The following is an 18,047-nucleotide window of genomic DNA, read 5'->3' as shown; positions in this document are numbered from 1 at the left end:
AGCTCTCGAGTAGAGCTGCAAAACCGCTTTCTAACATTGAGATAAATATCAAATACAGAACTCCTAACAGTGTAGATATAGCCAGCTAGCCGAGTTAAATCATTTACTTCCCCTTGAAGGGAAGTTAAAACAGCACGATATCTACCAGTCATTGTACAGCCTGGATCAATTTTTCTCATGTGGCTGACTACTTGTAGCCAGTATAAGGTATTTCAGATTGCCAGTACACTATGCAGCATCAGTGGAAACCACCACACCTCAGGACACAGTTTTACTGCACTGCAGAATTAGGTGCTTTGAAATAGAGAAACCAAACTGACAGCTGTAAACAGTGACACTTTGTCATTAATAGGGAGTAGTACAGAGCAATCAGCTTGCTTCTAGAATTTAAATCCTGCAAGTAGGAGTAGCTCCAGCATTTTTCCGCAATGGCTTTTTCCATCAGCCCTTCTGCACTTTTACCCAAAGGTGTTAAGGGTTGAAAATGGAGCCTGGTTGTAAGTCTTATGGAACCTCTTTGTTTGCAACACAACCAGCTGTCTCACTGCAGTGAATACAGACTCTTCCCATTCAATTACCTCATGGTATTTCTGTTGAGCCTAGTCCAACAATCCTGCTGTCAGGCTTTACATGTTTGTTCCACACCCTCCCTAGTTTGGTCACACATTCCTAAAATTAAACAAAACCACAACCAACTCTAATATCTGAATAACTTCATTTAGTTCTTCAGCACAATGGTAAAGAATCACTTTAGATATCTTACCCAAGCAATAAAAGAGGCTATGATATGCTTTCTTCAGCTCAAAAAAGCCCACATTATTCAAGAAGCTGTTGCACTTTAAATTTGTCAAGCAAGAAATATGTATTCAAGCATCCACTTTACCAGAGTTAGCATCTGCTACTTTAACACAGTTACTTTCAGTAAAAGATGCGTTTTCCCAGCCTACAGTGAAGTTAGCTGCACTTCCCACCTTTGAATTCAAGAGCCGAGATCTACTTTTACTCTATCTTTGTACAGGTGTAATTTTGGCTCTCAGCTTCTATGTTATTAATATATTAAGTTTTAAAAGAAAAGAAAATAGCTATTTTAAATTGGTATTTAAGAAAATAGCAGTTTTGAGACACACCAGCCCAAGGTTTTTTCCCGCCCCCTAAACTATACCCAGGTAGGATAACAAATCCTTTCACTTAAAATCTGCTTTGTCTTACCTTTAGATGGTCACGGTCACAATCTTAACACCGATCTATTACCATTCTCTTTTGGCAAGGCTCAGCCTTTTCTTAAAAGCCTGCCAGAGTCATGGCATGGTTCACTTCAGGTGTCGTGCATCTGCCATAGCCCCTCAAGGAAAAAGGGGGCTTTTTCACAAAGTTTTCTGCAACTGAGCAAAAAAACAGGTTTCCAGAGTTGCAACCCAGCATAGAGTCATTGTCCCCCATTGTGGTGGAAACCAAGAAAGGAAGCACGAACAAGGCAGTACATAAAAGCCCTAGAAAAAAGGAGCAGAAACAGCAGCGCAGTGGATTGGCTCTGGCCCCAGTGCTGCTGCCATGGATTTCTGGAGAAGGTAGGGGAGGTCTTCATGCAATCCACAAAAGATTTGCACAGTGCTTTGCTTTTTTCCCCCCTTTATTTTGGACATGGCACTAGTGATAAAGCAGTTTTTGTAGGAAAAACATCTAGGGGGACTCCTGTTGATCAAAGATGCCAGTGCCTATGAAGGAAGATGTCTTATTGTACAGTGCATCAGATGTTTATTTTTATATATACATAAGATTTTTTTCTATGTTTACAAATTAAGTTATTTATATATGCTTGTTTTTATATGCTATCAAAGCTAAGTTTTATTTTTATTGGTATTGAATTAATGTAACTTTTTTTTTAATACAATCTTCAATTGATACTAAAAAGCCTATTTATATGAATGTTTTCTGTTGCAAATATAACATTTTATGGTACCTGTTAACGTATGGCATTGGTTTGTTTGGAAGGAAGAAATAAAAACCCAGCAGATATCCAATTTATTAATCTACAACAGGCAAAACCCAACTTCCTGTAAGTTACTGCTGAGCAGTAGATGATCAAACCAATTGTATTGTACCACCTTACTGTTGCATCTCTGCTCTTAATCAAGATTGCTATTTTCATATCCACAATAAATGGTATTTTCTACACAAGAAAAGTTGCCCCACGTTATTTTGCTCTAGCTAAGATCCCCATCTATGGAACTGGATGGAGAGATACCATAACAGCTAACTTGCCATGAAAGATGTAGGTCTCCTACTTACTTACCTGCTGAGGAACATGCATGGCATATGAATTCGTGGCACAAGAGCCAAGCAGCCAGTCACTGCTTAAATTTGGTTTCTGTGGCGCAGTGCCTTTTCCCCTTGCAAAGGGGTTTTTTTTGTTTTGTTTTGAAACAAGGTCCTGGCTGAAGCTTCTTCCCGAGTCCAGTTTCAACAGCTCTAACAGGAACATCCAGAAGGAAGTTAATAAAATGCCATTTTTCCTCATTTTCTTCTGAGGGTTGTGAGTTTGTAGAAGGAAAGACTGTTGGAAGGCCACACAGAAGGCGGCAAGACCTAGCTGGCTGTGAGCTCTCTCCCTGCTGCAGCACCTCTGGCACTACAGCAAGAGGCAGCACACAGGGAACAGGTACAACACTTGAAGCCCTCGCACCCAGAGGAGTCCACCAGCCCAGCAGGGCTGCACAGATTCATGCATCCTCATGAGAGTGGTCCTTGCTGAGTATCCCTAGGCAGAAAACAGTGTGCTATACACTTGTTCCTAAGGTCTAGTTACAAAGCCAGGTGTCTGCCTGTACAGAGCAACCAAGGCTGAGTACCATGGGATGCCCAGGAACTAGACTCAAGACATGAACATGGAAATGGGTGTTTCTTACCTGCTGGTTCCCACTGAAGAACTGCCTGCCTTCTACCCCACAGGGCACAATTGTGCTCTCTGGATGAAATAAACTGCTCCTGGGGCCTGGTGACCTTTTAAATAAAAATTTCCAAGCATGTTGTATAAGAAACAGATAATTCAGGTATGTCGAGTTCATGAAAACAGCCATGGCCATGGTATCTGCAAACAATTTTACAATACCTAAATAAAGTCAGTTCAGCACCTTTTTTATCATTATAGATTCCAGCTTCCTACCCCCGTTATAAAACAAAGTTATATTTCAGTATAAGCAGAAGGCTGGACAGGACAGACTCCTGTACTTTCTCTGCCCCATGCTTTGTGGCAAGGCACCTTCTTTTGTACTTCGCCCCAGTACAAAGAGGTTATGTATCAACAGCCTGAACACAAAACAGCACATTTAATCATGTTTATTATCACAAACAACAACTTCAAATGAGATCTGCAGCAAAGCGTCACCTAGTACTCAGCCTCAGGGAGCAGGTATGGTATGATACAGTGGTGTACTTCCAATTTCAATTTGTATTACCATGTCCTCACTGCATACACAGCACGCCTACTTCTGGGGACCCTCTGCTTCACTCACATGGAAAAACCCTAAAAGATGAGGCATGCAGATGAAATGTGCCAAATCTTTCAATAGCGAGCTTCATAACCAAGTCAAGAAAAATGTCAGTACAGTTCACGGATGTGCCTCTCTGATTTCTCTCTATCAATCAATAGATTTTAACAGAAGCCAGAGTTCTACCTAATTAGTCCTTAAATCACTGACTCCATGGTGTTACCTTTTACTCACCTTAAACAGAGAAGAGGTAAGTTGATTGATTAGCAAGCTAAAAAGCCCTGGGCTTCACTTTGTCCAGGTGTTGTTCTTAAATGAACACAGCATTTGCTTTCTGGAAAAAGCTGCACTAATAGAACACTCCTAGACAAAAGGAAATAATATCCTCATTGCTGGGGGGGTGGGAATCCCATGAGACAGCTAACGAGCACCTAATCATATTCTGCTAATGACCAGCAGTCCCTACCACAAACCCCAGTTTAAGGAAATGTTTTGGGGGGGGGGGGGGTGGCTGGGAGGCCACTCCCTTGGTATTGAGCTATCTGCAAGGGCAGAGAACGCCCACTGTCCTCCACAAAAAGGATTCCTTTCAAAGCCACCTCTCCAGAGGATGTCACAGTGCTTTGTCACCACTTCTCTCTCTGTTCTTCCAGGCTGTAGTATTCTTGCTGCAGCACCTCCTGTCTGATAAAACCCAAACTCAAGGCCAGAAGGATTATTAAAAAAAACAAAAACAAAAAAACCAGTGAATAGCAGCCAGATGCCATTTATGTTCACATACTATAAAAGTGTCTTAAAAAATACTGTCATTTGTCTTCAGTAAAAAATATAAACAGATGTCTCCCTTATTTCTATTCAAAACCCCGGGAAATTACAAGTTCTGTTTCCAACAAGACATGGAAAAACACTTAAGTATCAACATCTTTTAAGAATAATGCCATCAATGTTCTGGTGTATATATTTAATATGGTTTAACTTTTAAAATTAGTCTTAAAAAAATTAAAATCAAACCTTCGAAATTGAGCTTACAACAAAAAATAAATATAGGCTCATCTCCATGTCATACAGGTTCACCTCTCCCCTCCCCTGACAGTCCAGTCTTTGTTAAAAGACAGCATGAGAAATCACTTTAAGTTAAGAGAAGAGGCAGCCACCAGGAGAGCCACCACCTTCTGAGCATGACATAACTTGTCCACTTGAATCGATTCCTGGGTTTGGTCACAGCCTGTTGCTGCGCAAATACGAAAAGCGTCCATGAGCCTAGAAAACGGCTGCTCTGAGCCATGATCAAGGTGCGTAAAGGACTTTTCACTTGGAGATCCGTTTGCTGATGTAAATCCTTCAGCATAGTCACCACGGCAAAACATCCACGAACAGAAAGACCAGTGCAGGTTTTGCACAAAATGACCTCTCATCTGCAGTATGCTCCCAGCAAAGAGCTCACAATGCATTCAGAAACACTAAAAATGCCATTTGCGTCTTCATTAGTAATTTTTGTCCACCTCCACTAACTTTGTGCTGCCACGGTACCTAGAGATTGTCTGGTCAGCTCACAAGGGTTAGTCCTGGGCTCTTCTATATGATGTTCTGATACAAATACTCTGGACAGCATTTCCAGTTCTTTTAAGAAATCCTGTAACAAGCAGATACAAACCGGAGAACCTTTATTAACAAAATGTCAACAACTAATTTTTCTAGTAAAGAACTTTACAAGGTTAAACATTGTTGCTGATGGTTTTCCAGTGCAGAAATCTAGACGAGCTACAAAATTGATTGTAAAGATGAACGCCTGTAGGTCTGTGTGTTCCATCTCCCCTCTAATCCCCACACCCTTCTCGGAAAAGATCACTGCCACAGTTTAAATGGTTAAACATCTCCAAGATGCAAGCGCTCACCAGCCTTGAAATACTGTCCGCTTTTTAGCGGGGGACTTGGGCAGTTTCCCACATTTTGACTCTGGCTAGGATAGTCCGATTCCTCTCACATTCTGGTGGCAGGAGGCAAAGAGCTTTTGAATGCAAGTCTGGTCAGTTAAGACCCTTCCCAACATGTTCTCAGCTGGAGCCAGGCAAACACGTTCAGGCTAGAACTGAGAGCTGGTAACAGGGCCAGCTAGTCTCCAAACTGGTTTACAGTTTTCTTGGAAATGTTTCCACTGCATGGGAAATGCTGAGATTCTCACAAGTACTCATTTCAACCAAACACTAAACAACAGCAACAAGCTTGGAAGCCAGCCCTGCTGCTGCATTAAGCAGGAACTATAGATAAGGAAGGTTATGGGCTTCATCTACATGAAACAGAACTACAAGGATTTACTGTTTATGTAGCTTTACTTTTTATTCCACTCAATTGTTTACACACATATCTAATTACTTACTGAGGGCCAAGGGAGCTCTTTGAGGCTATGCAAGCAACTCTCTATTTCACTAGTTCTCATTAGTTCATGTTCTACAAGACCACGAAGCACAAAAAGGAACAAATCCCACTGCAGAAGAGAAAAAAATATCAACAACTCAAAAAGAAATGGATTTTGTGTTCGTTTCTTTATCCCTATACAATTCACGTTTTTCTTCTTGGATCACAATATGGAGAAAAGGAGCAAAGGGAGAAAGCACATTATTTATCTGGGTGTGGAATGAAGGACAAAGAGCAACATCCAAAATGAGGAAGAAAATTCCTTCAGTTCATGCATTGTATCCTACCATAAAGTTTCAAAATTTCTAACCCTCAGACACCAAGTATTTAATTCCTGTGTGTTCAAGAACAGCTTGAAGACCTCTTCTCCTACCTTCCGAAATAAGCTGGTTTTAGCCTGCAACTAAATAGGGTTCATAGTTGGGGATCTTTTAACACCCACATGCATGCAAAAAGGAAAGCTGACAAAAGATGCACAAACACAACCAGTTACAAAGTCACATACGTTCAGTCCTCAATCTCCCAGGCCAAATGGGCCTTCTTGCCATTTCTTCCTAAATTAAACTGTGCCTTCCTGACAGCCCCCCAGACAGGTATCAAACACTGACAAGTAGTACGTAGTCCTCTTTTTCTCAACTCCTGCAGAAACATCGCCAGTTAACAGCAGAGAAAATCCTGCTGGCCTTGTTCACCCAAGCCATCAGTTAACACTGCAGGCAGGCACAACTCCTACACGAATGTGTCGGAGCAGAGTGCGTAACTGGCAGCTCCACGGATCGGAATAAGCTTTACCTCTCGCTGCTTAACTTCTGCAAGATAACCTATGTTCTTCTTGCTGAAGATGAGCTGCACAGGAACAGGTGTCCCAAAGTCCTCCCTCCAGACAGAAAGCAGCAGTTTTAGAAGGCCATAGGTGAGATTATTCTTTACACACAGCCCCTCCGAGCTCTTCTCTGGGGACTTGATCCCAAGACTCAGAGGAACACGATCTGAAACTGTAAGAAAAGTGAACTTCTATAGCCACATTGTCTTCCTTTTATAGTCATCATCATGGTCCAACAGCACATTTTGCATAGCTTAGTGAGTGTAAACCAGCAAGCTTAAGAGGACTGGAGTTTAGAAACGTGCAAAATTATGAGCTCTGAAACTATACAAACAAGTATTACACTGGAAGAGATTTATACTACTTAGATAAAGAATACCATGCGGTTGGCATATAGCCCCAAGTCTTGAAAGACGACTGCCTAAAAGCCAGCCTCATGTTTAATAAAAGACGACCTAGGTGTTACTCCAAAGGAGAGGAGAGCAACCCAGTAAAACAACATTTAAATCTATAAACAGATTAAAAACTTGTTCATAGTTTTGACTGTAGGCAGAGTTGCATAACTTCATACAAGTTAAACTGAACAGTATTTAACTGCAGCTAAACATACAGAGAGGGAAGATACCAGATCTTCCTTAGTACGAAGTAATGGAGTGGGGCAGATTTACATTGCTGCCCCCCAGAATGAAATTTCACAACATTCAGGTGTAAACTGCTTTCTGAAAGAATGAACCATGTATAAAACTTCTTAAGAAGGTTCTAAACCGAGGAAATTAGAAGGTTGCCCAGGGAGAAAACACCTGCATCTAGATCACTAGCTCCTGCTGAGAAAAACATTGTATTTAACACATTAGAGCAAGAGGAAAAAAAAACTGAAAATGCTCACAGAAGTCACAATGCACAGAAAATGGGTTACTTCCATTCTCCCCAAAAAGAGCCACAAAAATATAATTTAAGGGAACAGGCCCTTGCTTTTAGGGAAGAAAAAAAAAATTCTGCTGCAAACTTTCAGAAGCAGAAACACTGGAAAACATATCACATGTTTAAATGAAGGTATCAATAAATAAAAAACAATGGAGAAGTGAATAAAACACCAGATCTCGAGGATGGTTAGTCACAGTATAATGCTATTTTGCAGAAGATGGAAGGGAATAGGAGCAACCACCCAAATCGACAGAAAAAAATCTGCAGACTCAATGACACCAAAGAAAATCAAACATCTGTGAGCTCCAAATACTGAAGTCTCTGACCCCAAGGATTTAAGAGAACTGTAATAACAGATTTCAGTCTGAAATAGCTTATTGCAAGCGACTTACCCAGCAAAGAAGCCAGCTCAACCGTGCACTTTGCCAGCTGCTGTTCTGATGTGGGACATATAAACTGGAAAACACAAAAAAAAGTTATATCTTTATCCCCATGCTGCAGACTGGACAAAACAGGGCTTCACAAGGGATAAAAATATCAAAGAAGAGCAGGCAATTTACAGCAACAAGCACAAGATCTGTATCAGGACACCATTAAAGACTGAAAGACAAGAAGAGATCATATATGAAAAGGGGATCCACAGAGGCTAATTTTAAGTAACAAGCAGATCTACACAGCGTAAAAAAATGCAGTGCAACTTTGTCACATTTGAGCTCAGACAAGTGAGGCAAGGCAAGCTAACAAGTTTACAGGTATGAAGACAGCTCAAAGTGGTCCAAGGGGGTTTTTGCTGCTTTTTTACTTCTACCTTTCTGCATCGAAGTGTCTGACTCAATCTTCCTAGCAGGCACTCCAGCCAGATGTAGTCAATCACTTCACCATCATCCCGCGGGCCCACAGCAACACAGAGCACATCCTTGATGAAAAAGACATCAGTAATTCAGCTATTAGTATCCTGCACTTCCACAAACAGATCTTTGGACCTATGACAGAGCAGTTCATAGATAATCCTCAGGTCCTCATTAAAAAAAACAAAAACAAAAAAACAAAAATTAAGCTAGTATCCTCCTCATTTCATAAGACAGTTTAAAGCTGAATTTTTCACCACCTTACCTAGGTCTGATGTTCTACCATAGTTCTCACTAACGTTATGAGGTCAAAGTCAATGAGGGCAACCAGTTCATCCTTCTTAAAAGTAACTAGCTCTGAAAGCTCTAGATAAATCTGATAGCGCAGCAACCGAGTTTGCTACAGAGATGCAGAGCCCTCATATTGTCAAGGTAGCTGCAGTGTCAATAAACGCTGAGTATGAAGAGCACTAATAGGGTTATGGCATGAAAACTGGTTTAACAAATTTTACATGTTGTAGCACTTTCCATCACCAGCAATTTATCCCCCAATATCAGAAACCCAGGATGGAAATCAAAAGAATAAAAAATATTTTTAAAGCTGTACCTCAAGATGCTGTACAAAAATATTTTCAAAAAGCTACAGTTTACAGAAAAAAAACCACCCTGGTTTCCTCACATACTTTACCCTCCTCTTTTTATTTTATCTCAAGCAAGAAAGCATTAAAGGATATATACTCATTCTTATACAATTGCTGGGAATGCGATGACAGTGAGATCCAGTATTATTGCTCAAACAGATAAGAAGCAGCAAAAAAAAAAAAAAGGGAAGAATATATAATGGTAAAAAAAGTGAGATTTTTAGAATTCTTTTCATCATAGGTTACTCGCACAGGGTATGTAACTACATGATTTTTACAAGAACAGTGACCTTTTAAAAGCCTGGGAGAACAGACCAAAGTGTAATTTGAAGCAGCTTGAATAGAAAATTTCTTGGATCTAAGGCTGAAATTAAGTCCATACCATCACCCTCTCTTTAAGGTATTCTGATTCTCCCTAATTATAGCGGAATGAAGGTGCAGATGCAGACTGGCAAAAATCTTTCCACAGATTCATCTGACAATTCAATGTAGAAATCCTAGTCTATAAGATGGGTTAGTCTATCAAGTTCTACAGTACTGAAAGGACCAACAGGAAATACTTACTCTAAACAGAGACCAGGTGACTCTCCATAAAATGAGTATGTCTACAAAAAAGTAGCTATTTTGGTATGCTGACTCTTCAGCATATAGTTGTACACAACACTCACCACACTATGGTTTCCATGCTAGCTGTATCAAAAAGGTGATTGCCATGCCAGCAGAAATCCTGTATTAGGGATAGTACTTCTGACCTGGGAACTCTGATCTACACACAGACAGTGAGCAGGGGGATGAAAAAAAAAAAACGAGACCCTTCCATCCTGCTTCCTCAATACTCCTCACAGCCAGTTCCTTAGAACCAGAACATGCCACTTTAAAGAAACAAACAAACAAAACCAAAAAAACCCCATGAAGGTGAAAAATAAAAAGGGAGTTGGGGCAAGCCAGGAAGTGAACACTATCTACCTTAATCTCATTGATGATTTGGGAAGGAAACGGAGCACAGTGCTGACAGCCTGGAGGGCAGTCCCTTCTCAACTCCAGAGCATCCTCGCCGGGCAAGGGAAGTCCTGGGACTTTCAGCATTCTGTTGAAGGTTGCCTTCACTTCTCTTTTGATCAGTGCTACAAAGAACAGGAAACAAATCATGTCTACTTCAGCTTTTCTCTCCAGTGAGGCAGGCAACTGTTTCCAAACGCTACCCTTATCAGCCTCTCATTCCGAGGGCCATGGCAAATGAGGAAAAGACAGTTTACACTTCCAAACCCTTCTCACTCTGAGCTCCCATTATATTTAATGGGCAGAGAGTGCTTTAACCCACAGCTCTAAAAGGCAGCCACCCATTGCCACCAGGTACCGCTGGCAACTCATCTCATTTTCCATCAAAATATTTCAGTCAGTTTAATGAACACAGTAGCTAAGCCAGGAAGCAAAGCCAAAGTAGAAGGCTGAATCAGCGTGATCATACCAGTTCAACCACTGTGCCCATGAAAGCCATATGTTTTCTACCAAAATAAGTTTTGACTAGCATCCAAAAGACTAAACTGTGCAAATGGTGCTAGATACTCCTCCCCAGATTCTTGGCACAACCTCCTTAACAATGGATTTTCAGAGATTCTGAAGAGTTGCCAGGGCACTATTACAGAGTAAAAGGACTACAGTTGCCTTCAGCCTGCTGAAAACACACCCAGTCCCAGAGGTGTTTGTTTTACAGAAGATTTCAGAAACAGTCTGTACATGTGGACCATAAGGCAGCTTGAGAGAGCAGCTGTCTCTATCATACATTTGAAGTGCTAAGACAACTTCAGCTTAGATAACATTTTGAGAAGAAGCTTTCCACAGCATTCATTCTCACCATCCTACGAGCCTCTGTAACTAAAAATCACTTACATGGGCCAAGCCTGAAAAATCCCTGAAGAAGGTTCTTGGAGCTAGAAATCATTCCTCTTATTCCTAAACAAGGAGGGACAGAGCAACTGCATGCTTCCCACTAAAAGAAAAATGAGTAGGACCAAGTACTTTCTAACACTGGAATAAATTCTACCCCTTGATCTCAGAAAAAGAGTACAATATACAGATCAGAAGCCCCAGTTCAGGGTAAGGAGACTCACCTGCAATGTTGGCAGAAAGCCAACCGCAGGCTTTCTCAGTAGCCAGTTCCACTGCAATGTCTTCCGCACTACTTAAAACCTTTACAGGGAGGATAACAATGATAGGAGATTTACTACCAAGCACAGCACTACAGTCAGTGAGAAGTCAGAAGGAAGTCCAGAGGGAAAAGGCTTAATTTTGGCATGCAACATTTAAACAGAGCACCACCACCTCTGTGGGAACTGCTACTCTGAGCAACAGGACTGACCCATTTTGATTTCCCAAACCTCATCAACCCCATACAAACCCCATCAACTCTTGGGGAAGTTGATGCTAAAACAAAAGCATTATCCTTGCAAGATGAATGCTATTTATATACCATTCTAGTCTCAACAGTTAGCTATTGACTAGGGTAATACTTCAGCCAAAATATCCCAGGCAGCCTGGCAGAGGTGACTCTCCTTAGCTACTAGTCCTCACAGGAGGGCATCAATAGATTCCATTGTCCTAAGCTATTAAGGAGTAAGTGAAACAGCAATGGAAAAATGGTAACAGTCCAGACTTAAAGTCAGGGCCTTTAGTAGTTTTAGTGAAAATACATACTGCTGCAGATGTCTCTTCTGGCAATAACACCCTTACCGCCTCAGGACCTTTCTTTTTGCAAAATCTGAAAAAAAAGAAAGAAAGTGTGCCATGGGATTAATCAAAGTTCTTGGACAACACTCACAGGTTCATTACCGTAAGAACTTTCACACGCTCTCCTACAGTCAAAACCAGCTGGAAGACTGCAGTGAAATTAAGTCAGACCAAAAGAACTAGACAAGCAAAAAGCAACTACAAGCCATCAACCTGCAATACTCAGTTTTCCAAAGAGGAGAAATACAACAGCTGCAGTGGATGTCTGTTTGGAGGTGGATGCAGAGGGACACACAGCACCTTTATTCCTTCCTACAAATACGGCATTAACTGGCTGGAGGTGCAGCAGAGAGTCACCCTAAGAAGAGCAGAGGTCAGGGTTTATAGTTACCAGAACCTGAGCATGACAGACCAAGCTGAATTAGGCTCACAGGTTCCGCAATATGAAGAGATGGGAAGAAGCAAGTTTAAATAACTTTTCCTCCTTACTCTGTGCCTTTGACGAGTGCCTGGGCCCCTTCCTCATACAGATGAGCGCACACCTCTTCAAGCAGCTTGTCGTGATTAGCATCCTCCTCCTTCACTCTATCCTGCAACATGACTTCAGCCCTTTGAACCAACTCTGCTACCAGTGTTGCCCTGTAAAAAACCAAGATCAGACAGAATGAAATCAATACAACAAACAGTGCACGTGCCAACTGTAACCAGCTGTTTCCCCCAATTTAGGAGGATACCCATCTCTCTCAGGCACAAATGCAATAAACTACTCTGCTAAAAAAAAGAATTAATCACACTGCATTTAGTACTGTACCAGGTCCTTGTTCTTTTTGTAAGGAAGCAAGTGGCAATGAAGATATCAAAACAGTACTAAGACTCAAGAGCCAAAAGCCTTTAGGTTTTAACAGAAACGTATACGGCCTTCTGCCATTCAGGACTGTGACAAGCTGGAGAAATGGACTGACAACGCGGTGGTGACTGTGCACCTGTACAGGCTGGGGTCCACTGGCTAGGGAGCAGCTCTGTGGAAGAGGATCTGGGGTTCCCAGTAGACAAGCTAAATGAGTTAGCAGTGCCCAAAGGCAGCCAACCTTAAACTGGGCTGACATTAGCAATAGCGCAGCCAGCAAGTCAAGGGAAGTTAGTGCCTCCCTCACCACTGTGAGGCTGCATCTGGAGTACACTGCCCAGCTTTGGGACCCCAGTACAAGAAAGTTGTTGACAATTTGAGAGACTGCAGGAGGAAAAAAAAACCAAAAACATCACTAAGATAGTAAGATAGCTGGGATGCTGGAGCACATAACCTACAAGGAGACTGAGGGAGCCGGTTTCCCTTAGCCTGGAGAAGAGAAGGTGAGGGGAGAAGGAAGAGGTATAGAGAAGACAGAACAACACTTCCAGAAGCATGCAGCTGAAGGTTGACAGGCAACATGCACAAGCTGGAACAAGGGAAACTCTGATAGGATATAAGGAGGCATTTTTCACAAAGCCCAGGAAAATTAAGCACTGGAACATGGTACTAAGAGGCTCCTGAATCCCCATCCTTAAGTCTTTCACAACTCAGCTGGAAAAGGTGCCAAGCAACCTGACCTAACTTGAAAGCTGGCCCTGCTTTAAGCAGGAGTTTGGATCAAATGACCTCCAGAGGTCATTTCTGACCTGAGATTTTCCTCTCATTAGCAAGAATGTTCTGAAAAGGATATAAAGTCTCAGAATAATGCTGTATTATGTTCAAATTCCAAGCATCCTACAGTCATATAACCCTTCTCTTTGCAACCCTTCACAAATTCCCCTCTCTGATGGCAAGCAGATGTTACTGGACCCCACTGTCACAGCCTCATATAGCCCTGGTGTCCTGCCATACAGCATACTCTGAGGAAAGCTTTCTTTCCCCCATACATACAATTTTATAGGATCAACCCTGCCTCATTAGGTCACAGAACAGATCACTAGCACTTACTTGATGTGCTTGACACAGTTGGATCCCACCCTCTCTGCCACAAATTCAACTGTTCTCCGTAGGGAGGGAGGCTGGTTGTGGAAGAAGGCCTGTTCCAACTCTACCTGTTCAAGAGAAAAGTGCTACAATTGATTAGAGCACTCCACCCAGATCCTCCGCTCCCCAACAACAGAATGAACAGAACTACCATCTGGAATTGTGCTAAAAGGCACCCTATTTGCCTACACTAGAACTTTCTGCCACAGTAGCATTCAGCACCCCTGTAAAATATTTGCTCCCTAATTTCCTTTAACCATTTAACCCAAAGCTCATTATCAGGGTTAATGAAGCTACAAATGCAAATGCCCAGTAAGGGGAAGAATGGGAGCGTTCTGAAAGCACCTCCTAGTAGTGATTCACCACATAGGGTTTGTTTCTGGAAAGGAAGGATCCTCTCGTAATTACAGGTTGTTCTTTTGGTGGAAAGAGTGGCTACAATCTAACCAAAACAGAGCATGAGAAACACAGCCACATTTTATGTTAAAAGAAGAGGCAGAGAGAAACACAGGCTAGTTGTTCCAATTGCAAGAATGTTTACTGAAGTTATCCGGATTTCAACACCCACATGGTCTCCCAGCCACACAACTATAACAGAAGAATGAGGAGGAAGGATATCTGACTGTTAAACACAGTGCTCACTGCTGCCTAGGCCCGTTCTTTTCTTTCCCCAGCATTAGGATACCACTCTGTACCCTACCCTCACACAAGCAATTTCTCCTGCCCTGCATCCCCTTGTGACTCCCCAACTTCATTACCTGCAGTTTCTGCTGTGTGACAAAAGCCTTGGGTGCCAAGGACTCTGCAGCTGTGGGAGTAATTTTCCTTATAAAGCCACCATTTTTTGCTCCACTACCAGCCACAAAAGAGGCAAGTAGTTTCCGCAGCTCGCCTGTACAGAAAGACATGCAAAAGCAGTCATTGTCCTCATAAGCAAGGGAACAAATCAAAACTCGAGAGAGACTTTCACATTGCCAGTCCTGTTTCCAGAGCAGATTCTCTCAGCTTCTGTGAAAGCTGAAGTTTCAGAAAAGCAGAGGGGCACCCCACCCATTTAACTGGGCAGGCAAGGCTCCGAAGATAAAAGAGGCGGCTTCCAAAAAGCTCTCTGGCACATAGGGCTTGCTCAGAAGGATCAGGGAGCAGTCATTTCTGCACATCACTTTTTAGCATGGCAAGCGGGAATCGTAAAGCCTACAAGGACAACAAGGCAAGCAGAGTCATACAAAATTCCAACAGGGCCAGGAGAAAATACCACAGGAACAGCTTGAAGACAGGTTTAACCACTAGAAGCTTTCGTGATGCAGGTTTAACACACAGTTTTCCTAGCAGCTAAGTCCCAAGAAGCAGAGCAACATGCCACCATCTGGGAGTATTGTCTACAGAGAGGGATTTCATCAATGGCAGTAAGACTGCAGGAAAAAGATATTTCAAACAACCACCTGAAAAAAGCACCAAGGCACAAAAGGATTCTTCCCTTCTGCCTGGCAGCAGAAATACGATCAAGGCATTCCTCACAGTACAAACACCTCTCCCTATACCTAGGTTGGAAAAGTTGTACACTTATGCCTGATAATGCTTCACTTCCAGTTTGTGAAGGATGAGTTCCCCAATCCCTTTGTATTCAAGCTCTGTAGATTAACTATCCTGACTGTGTAGCCTCCCTCCCCCAGCTTCACCAGATACTATTGACGGCTCCATGACCTTCTGCAATACAGCTTTTTATCAAGGTTAACTCACACACAACGGAGATCTGAAGTTGTGAAGATGGGTAAGAAAGATGATCTGAGGACTCACAGTATAAAGACAAATAAAAATAAATATATACTAATATATTTTCTTTATATAGCAAATATAAAAAAAATACTCACCAAGATAGGGACAACAAGTGTAAAGTAACTGCTGATCCACCAAGGGAACAGAATCCTGGAAAGAAAAGAAAGGAAATGCTGAAAGGACACAGCAGGAAAGAAACTGTCTTCAGCAAGTCAGAAATCTCATACACGTGATCACAGGCAGATTTCAGAACTGCCTTTCCACGAAAACGATAAAAATAACTGGATTCCAGATCCACAGTAAAATTAACTTTGCAGCCCAAGTGTTCAGTCCAGCCCTGTAACACATAATGAACTGCTCTACATTTAGCTGGTGTAGCTCAACCTCTGCTGCCGAGCGCTGTGAAAGCCCAGCTGAAAGCTGTTGCCACAGCTGCTACTTGTAAAAGAGAAACCTATCCATGGAGAAGAACAAATGAGGCACATCTGCTATGCATTACACCTCCATGGGTGTCTTCGCTCAGACTCGCTGGAACACCACACGGTGGAGTAATGTCATCCCCAGTATTAACACAGCGCAGACAGAAGCATGGGAGGAAAAGCAACTTGAGATCCTATCCACAAGGGCAGTGCATACCGCACTCATTTGGAAAAAAAATCAGTTAATCTCTGCATCTTATCTCTGCCAGTTGAAGAGGCAGGGCAAAACAGAACTTTCTTATTAGATACACATATATCTTTGCAAACATACTGCTTATTTTTCAAGAAATACTACATATTCTCTTGCACGTCTGGGAGTTACCTGAAACATCACACATGCCATAAACTCACCTCCTTTTCTGCTTGCTCATACTATTTTTCAGTTCAATTATCCTTTATCCTGCAACTGGAAAACAGGTTGACTCCAAAGTCAGCAACCTTGCTCGTATAGTACCATCTTACTATTGCTGCTGAGTTCACCATTACTATTACTTATTTCTGGGAAGAGCTACAGTTCTATCAGCTCACCTTGTACTGCAATAATCAGTGAGCAAGAAAACAGCATCTGATCCTCCAGCATAATTTTGCACCTATTCTGCCAGCCATTGCAGCAGGAGAGATGGCTCCTGCCCGACAAAAGCCCCAGAGCTGTAATACACGCAGTTTACAATCTGAGACGCAACGCAATTGAGGTACTTGGACAAACTGGGGCATCACATCCTTTGGCCTACATATGCTCAACGCAGCTGCACTGAAGCCAAGTTCCTGATAAAATCTTAAACTCCTGACGTCACGGTAGGTCCATCCTCATACACACATTCAGAGGATATGCTGCTGCACCAACTCACCAAAGCCTGAGAAGATGTCACAGTATCCATCATCAATCCCTCCTGCCTGACATCAGTGGTAAAAAACAACTCTTCAGGGACTGATGGAACCTGAAACAGAAACCCCAGTTGTTAGAACCTAAACAGCAGTCAGTAACTTACACCATTTCTGATAAAGAGGACAGTAAACTCTCACATCCTCCCACCCACAAAAAAAATAAGTAAGGATCCTCTCTGCCCGAAGGAGAACCTTTTCATAAAATTAAAGATTTAGTTTAATCACTATAAAACATAAGCCACCCTCCTTACACTCCCCATACAGCATCTTTCACCTTTCCAACAGGTTCCTGCTAAACAGTTACCTTGATTCCAATTGAAGGCACAAAAATATTTTAAAAGTTCATAACACACCATCCCTTTATCAGACAAAAAATTCCCCAGTAATTCAAGGCTTACAGATAGCACTTCATCTTTGTGGCAACAGCTTCCAGTTCTAACAGGAATCAGCTGTCAATTTGCTTACAAGGATGCAGATATAAGTACAAAACGTGTTTCGGCAGCAATTAGAATTCCTACTGGAAAAAAAATGTTGCTTCACACAATTCCACTAAAGGAAAATAATTCTCCATTAGAATACGGAGGATTCTTTAAACCCCACACTAGTGTAAAAGAAAACCCAACAAAACAAACTACTGTTTTGCAGTGTTTTAACTAATTTCAATACTATTTTCTAGCAAGTTCTGTGCCCTGCTTTTTCTTCAGGGAAGAGCTGTGTGCACACAGGAGACTACCTGAAAAAGCCAACCCAGAACTGCAAGGATCAGCAGCTTGTTCAGGAAACTCATCTCCTTATCTTCAGAAAGGACCATTAACCTGCCACGCAGCAAAAGCAGCAAGAAAGAGTATTAGATTTCAGTAGCTCATTTTTCATTAAGGAAAAAAAAATATCCCAAACCGCTCACTTTTTAATTATACTACTTGTCACCATGTATACATTCCCTACTTTCCTGCCTAAAGAGTGGAGAGCAAGATCTATGCATCGGAATAACATGCCATTTTAAGTTTACACTGGAAAAGTCAGTGTAAAGTAACTCTCTAGAATGCAC

General features: G+C 41.9%; 1 protein-coding gene across 1 annotated transcript in view; it reads right to left on the bottom strand.

Annotated features, from left to right (window-relative positions):
* Positions 1-4,995: 4,995 nt before the first annotated feature.
* CDAN1 (codanin 1) overlaps positions 4,996-18,047 on the bottom strand; it is a gene marked incomplete at its 3' end in the record, with an annotated part of 31,409 nt that continues 18,357 nt past the window's right edge. Inside the window, exons 15-28 of the mRNA XM_082000838.1 lie at positions 17,733-17,814; positions 16,963-17,052; positions 15,731-15,785; positions 14,618-14,751; positions 13,824-13,927; positions 12,356-12,505; positions 11,834-11,897; positions 11,251-11,329; positions 10,106-10,263; positions 8,459-8,566; positions 8,043-8,106; positions 6,696-6,898; positions 5,866-5,973; positions 4,996-5,121 (exon numbers count right to left, since the gene is read on the bottom strand). Coding sequence (XP_081856964.1) covers positions 4,996-5,121; positions 5,866-5,973; positions 6,696-6,898; positions 8,043-8,106; positions 8,459-8,566; positions 10,106-10,263; positions 11,251-11,329; positions 11,834-11,897; positions 12,356-12,505; positions 13,824-13,927; positions 14,618-14,751; positions 15,731-15,785; positions 16,963-17,052; positions 17,733-17,814 — 1,525 coding nt within the window. The remainder of the gene's footprint in view (positions 5,122-5,865; positions 5,974-6,695; positions 6,899-8,042; positions 8,107-8,458; positions 8,567-10,105; positions 10,264-11,250; positions 11,330-11,833; positions 11,898-12,355; positions 12,506-13,823; positions 13,928-14,617; positions 14,752-15,730; positions 15,786-16,962; positions 17,053-17,732; positions 17,815-18,047) is intronic.

The sequence above is a fragment of the Phaethon aethereus genome, assembly GCF_964289735.1.
Source record: "Phaethon aethereus genome assembly, chromosome: 5".
Classification (NCBI taxonomy): domain Eukaryota; kingdom Metazoa; phylum Chordata; class Aves; order Phaethontiformes; family Phaethontidae; genus Phaethon; species Phaethon aethereus.
The sequence above is the reverse complement of the archived record's forward strand: the minus strand, read 5'-3'. Positions and strand labels throughout refer to the sequence as shown.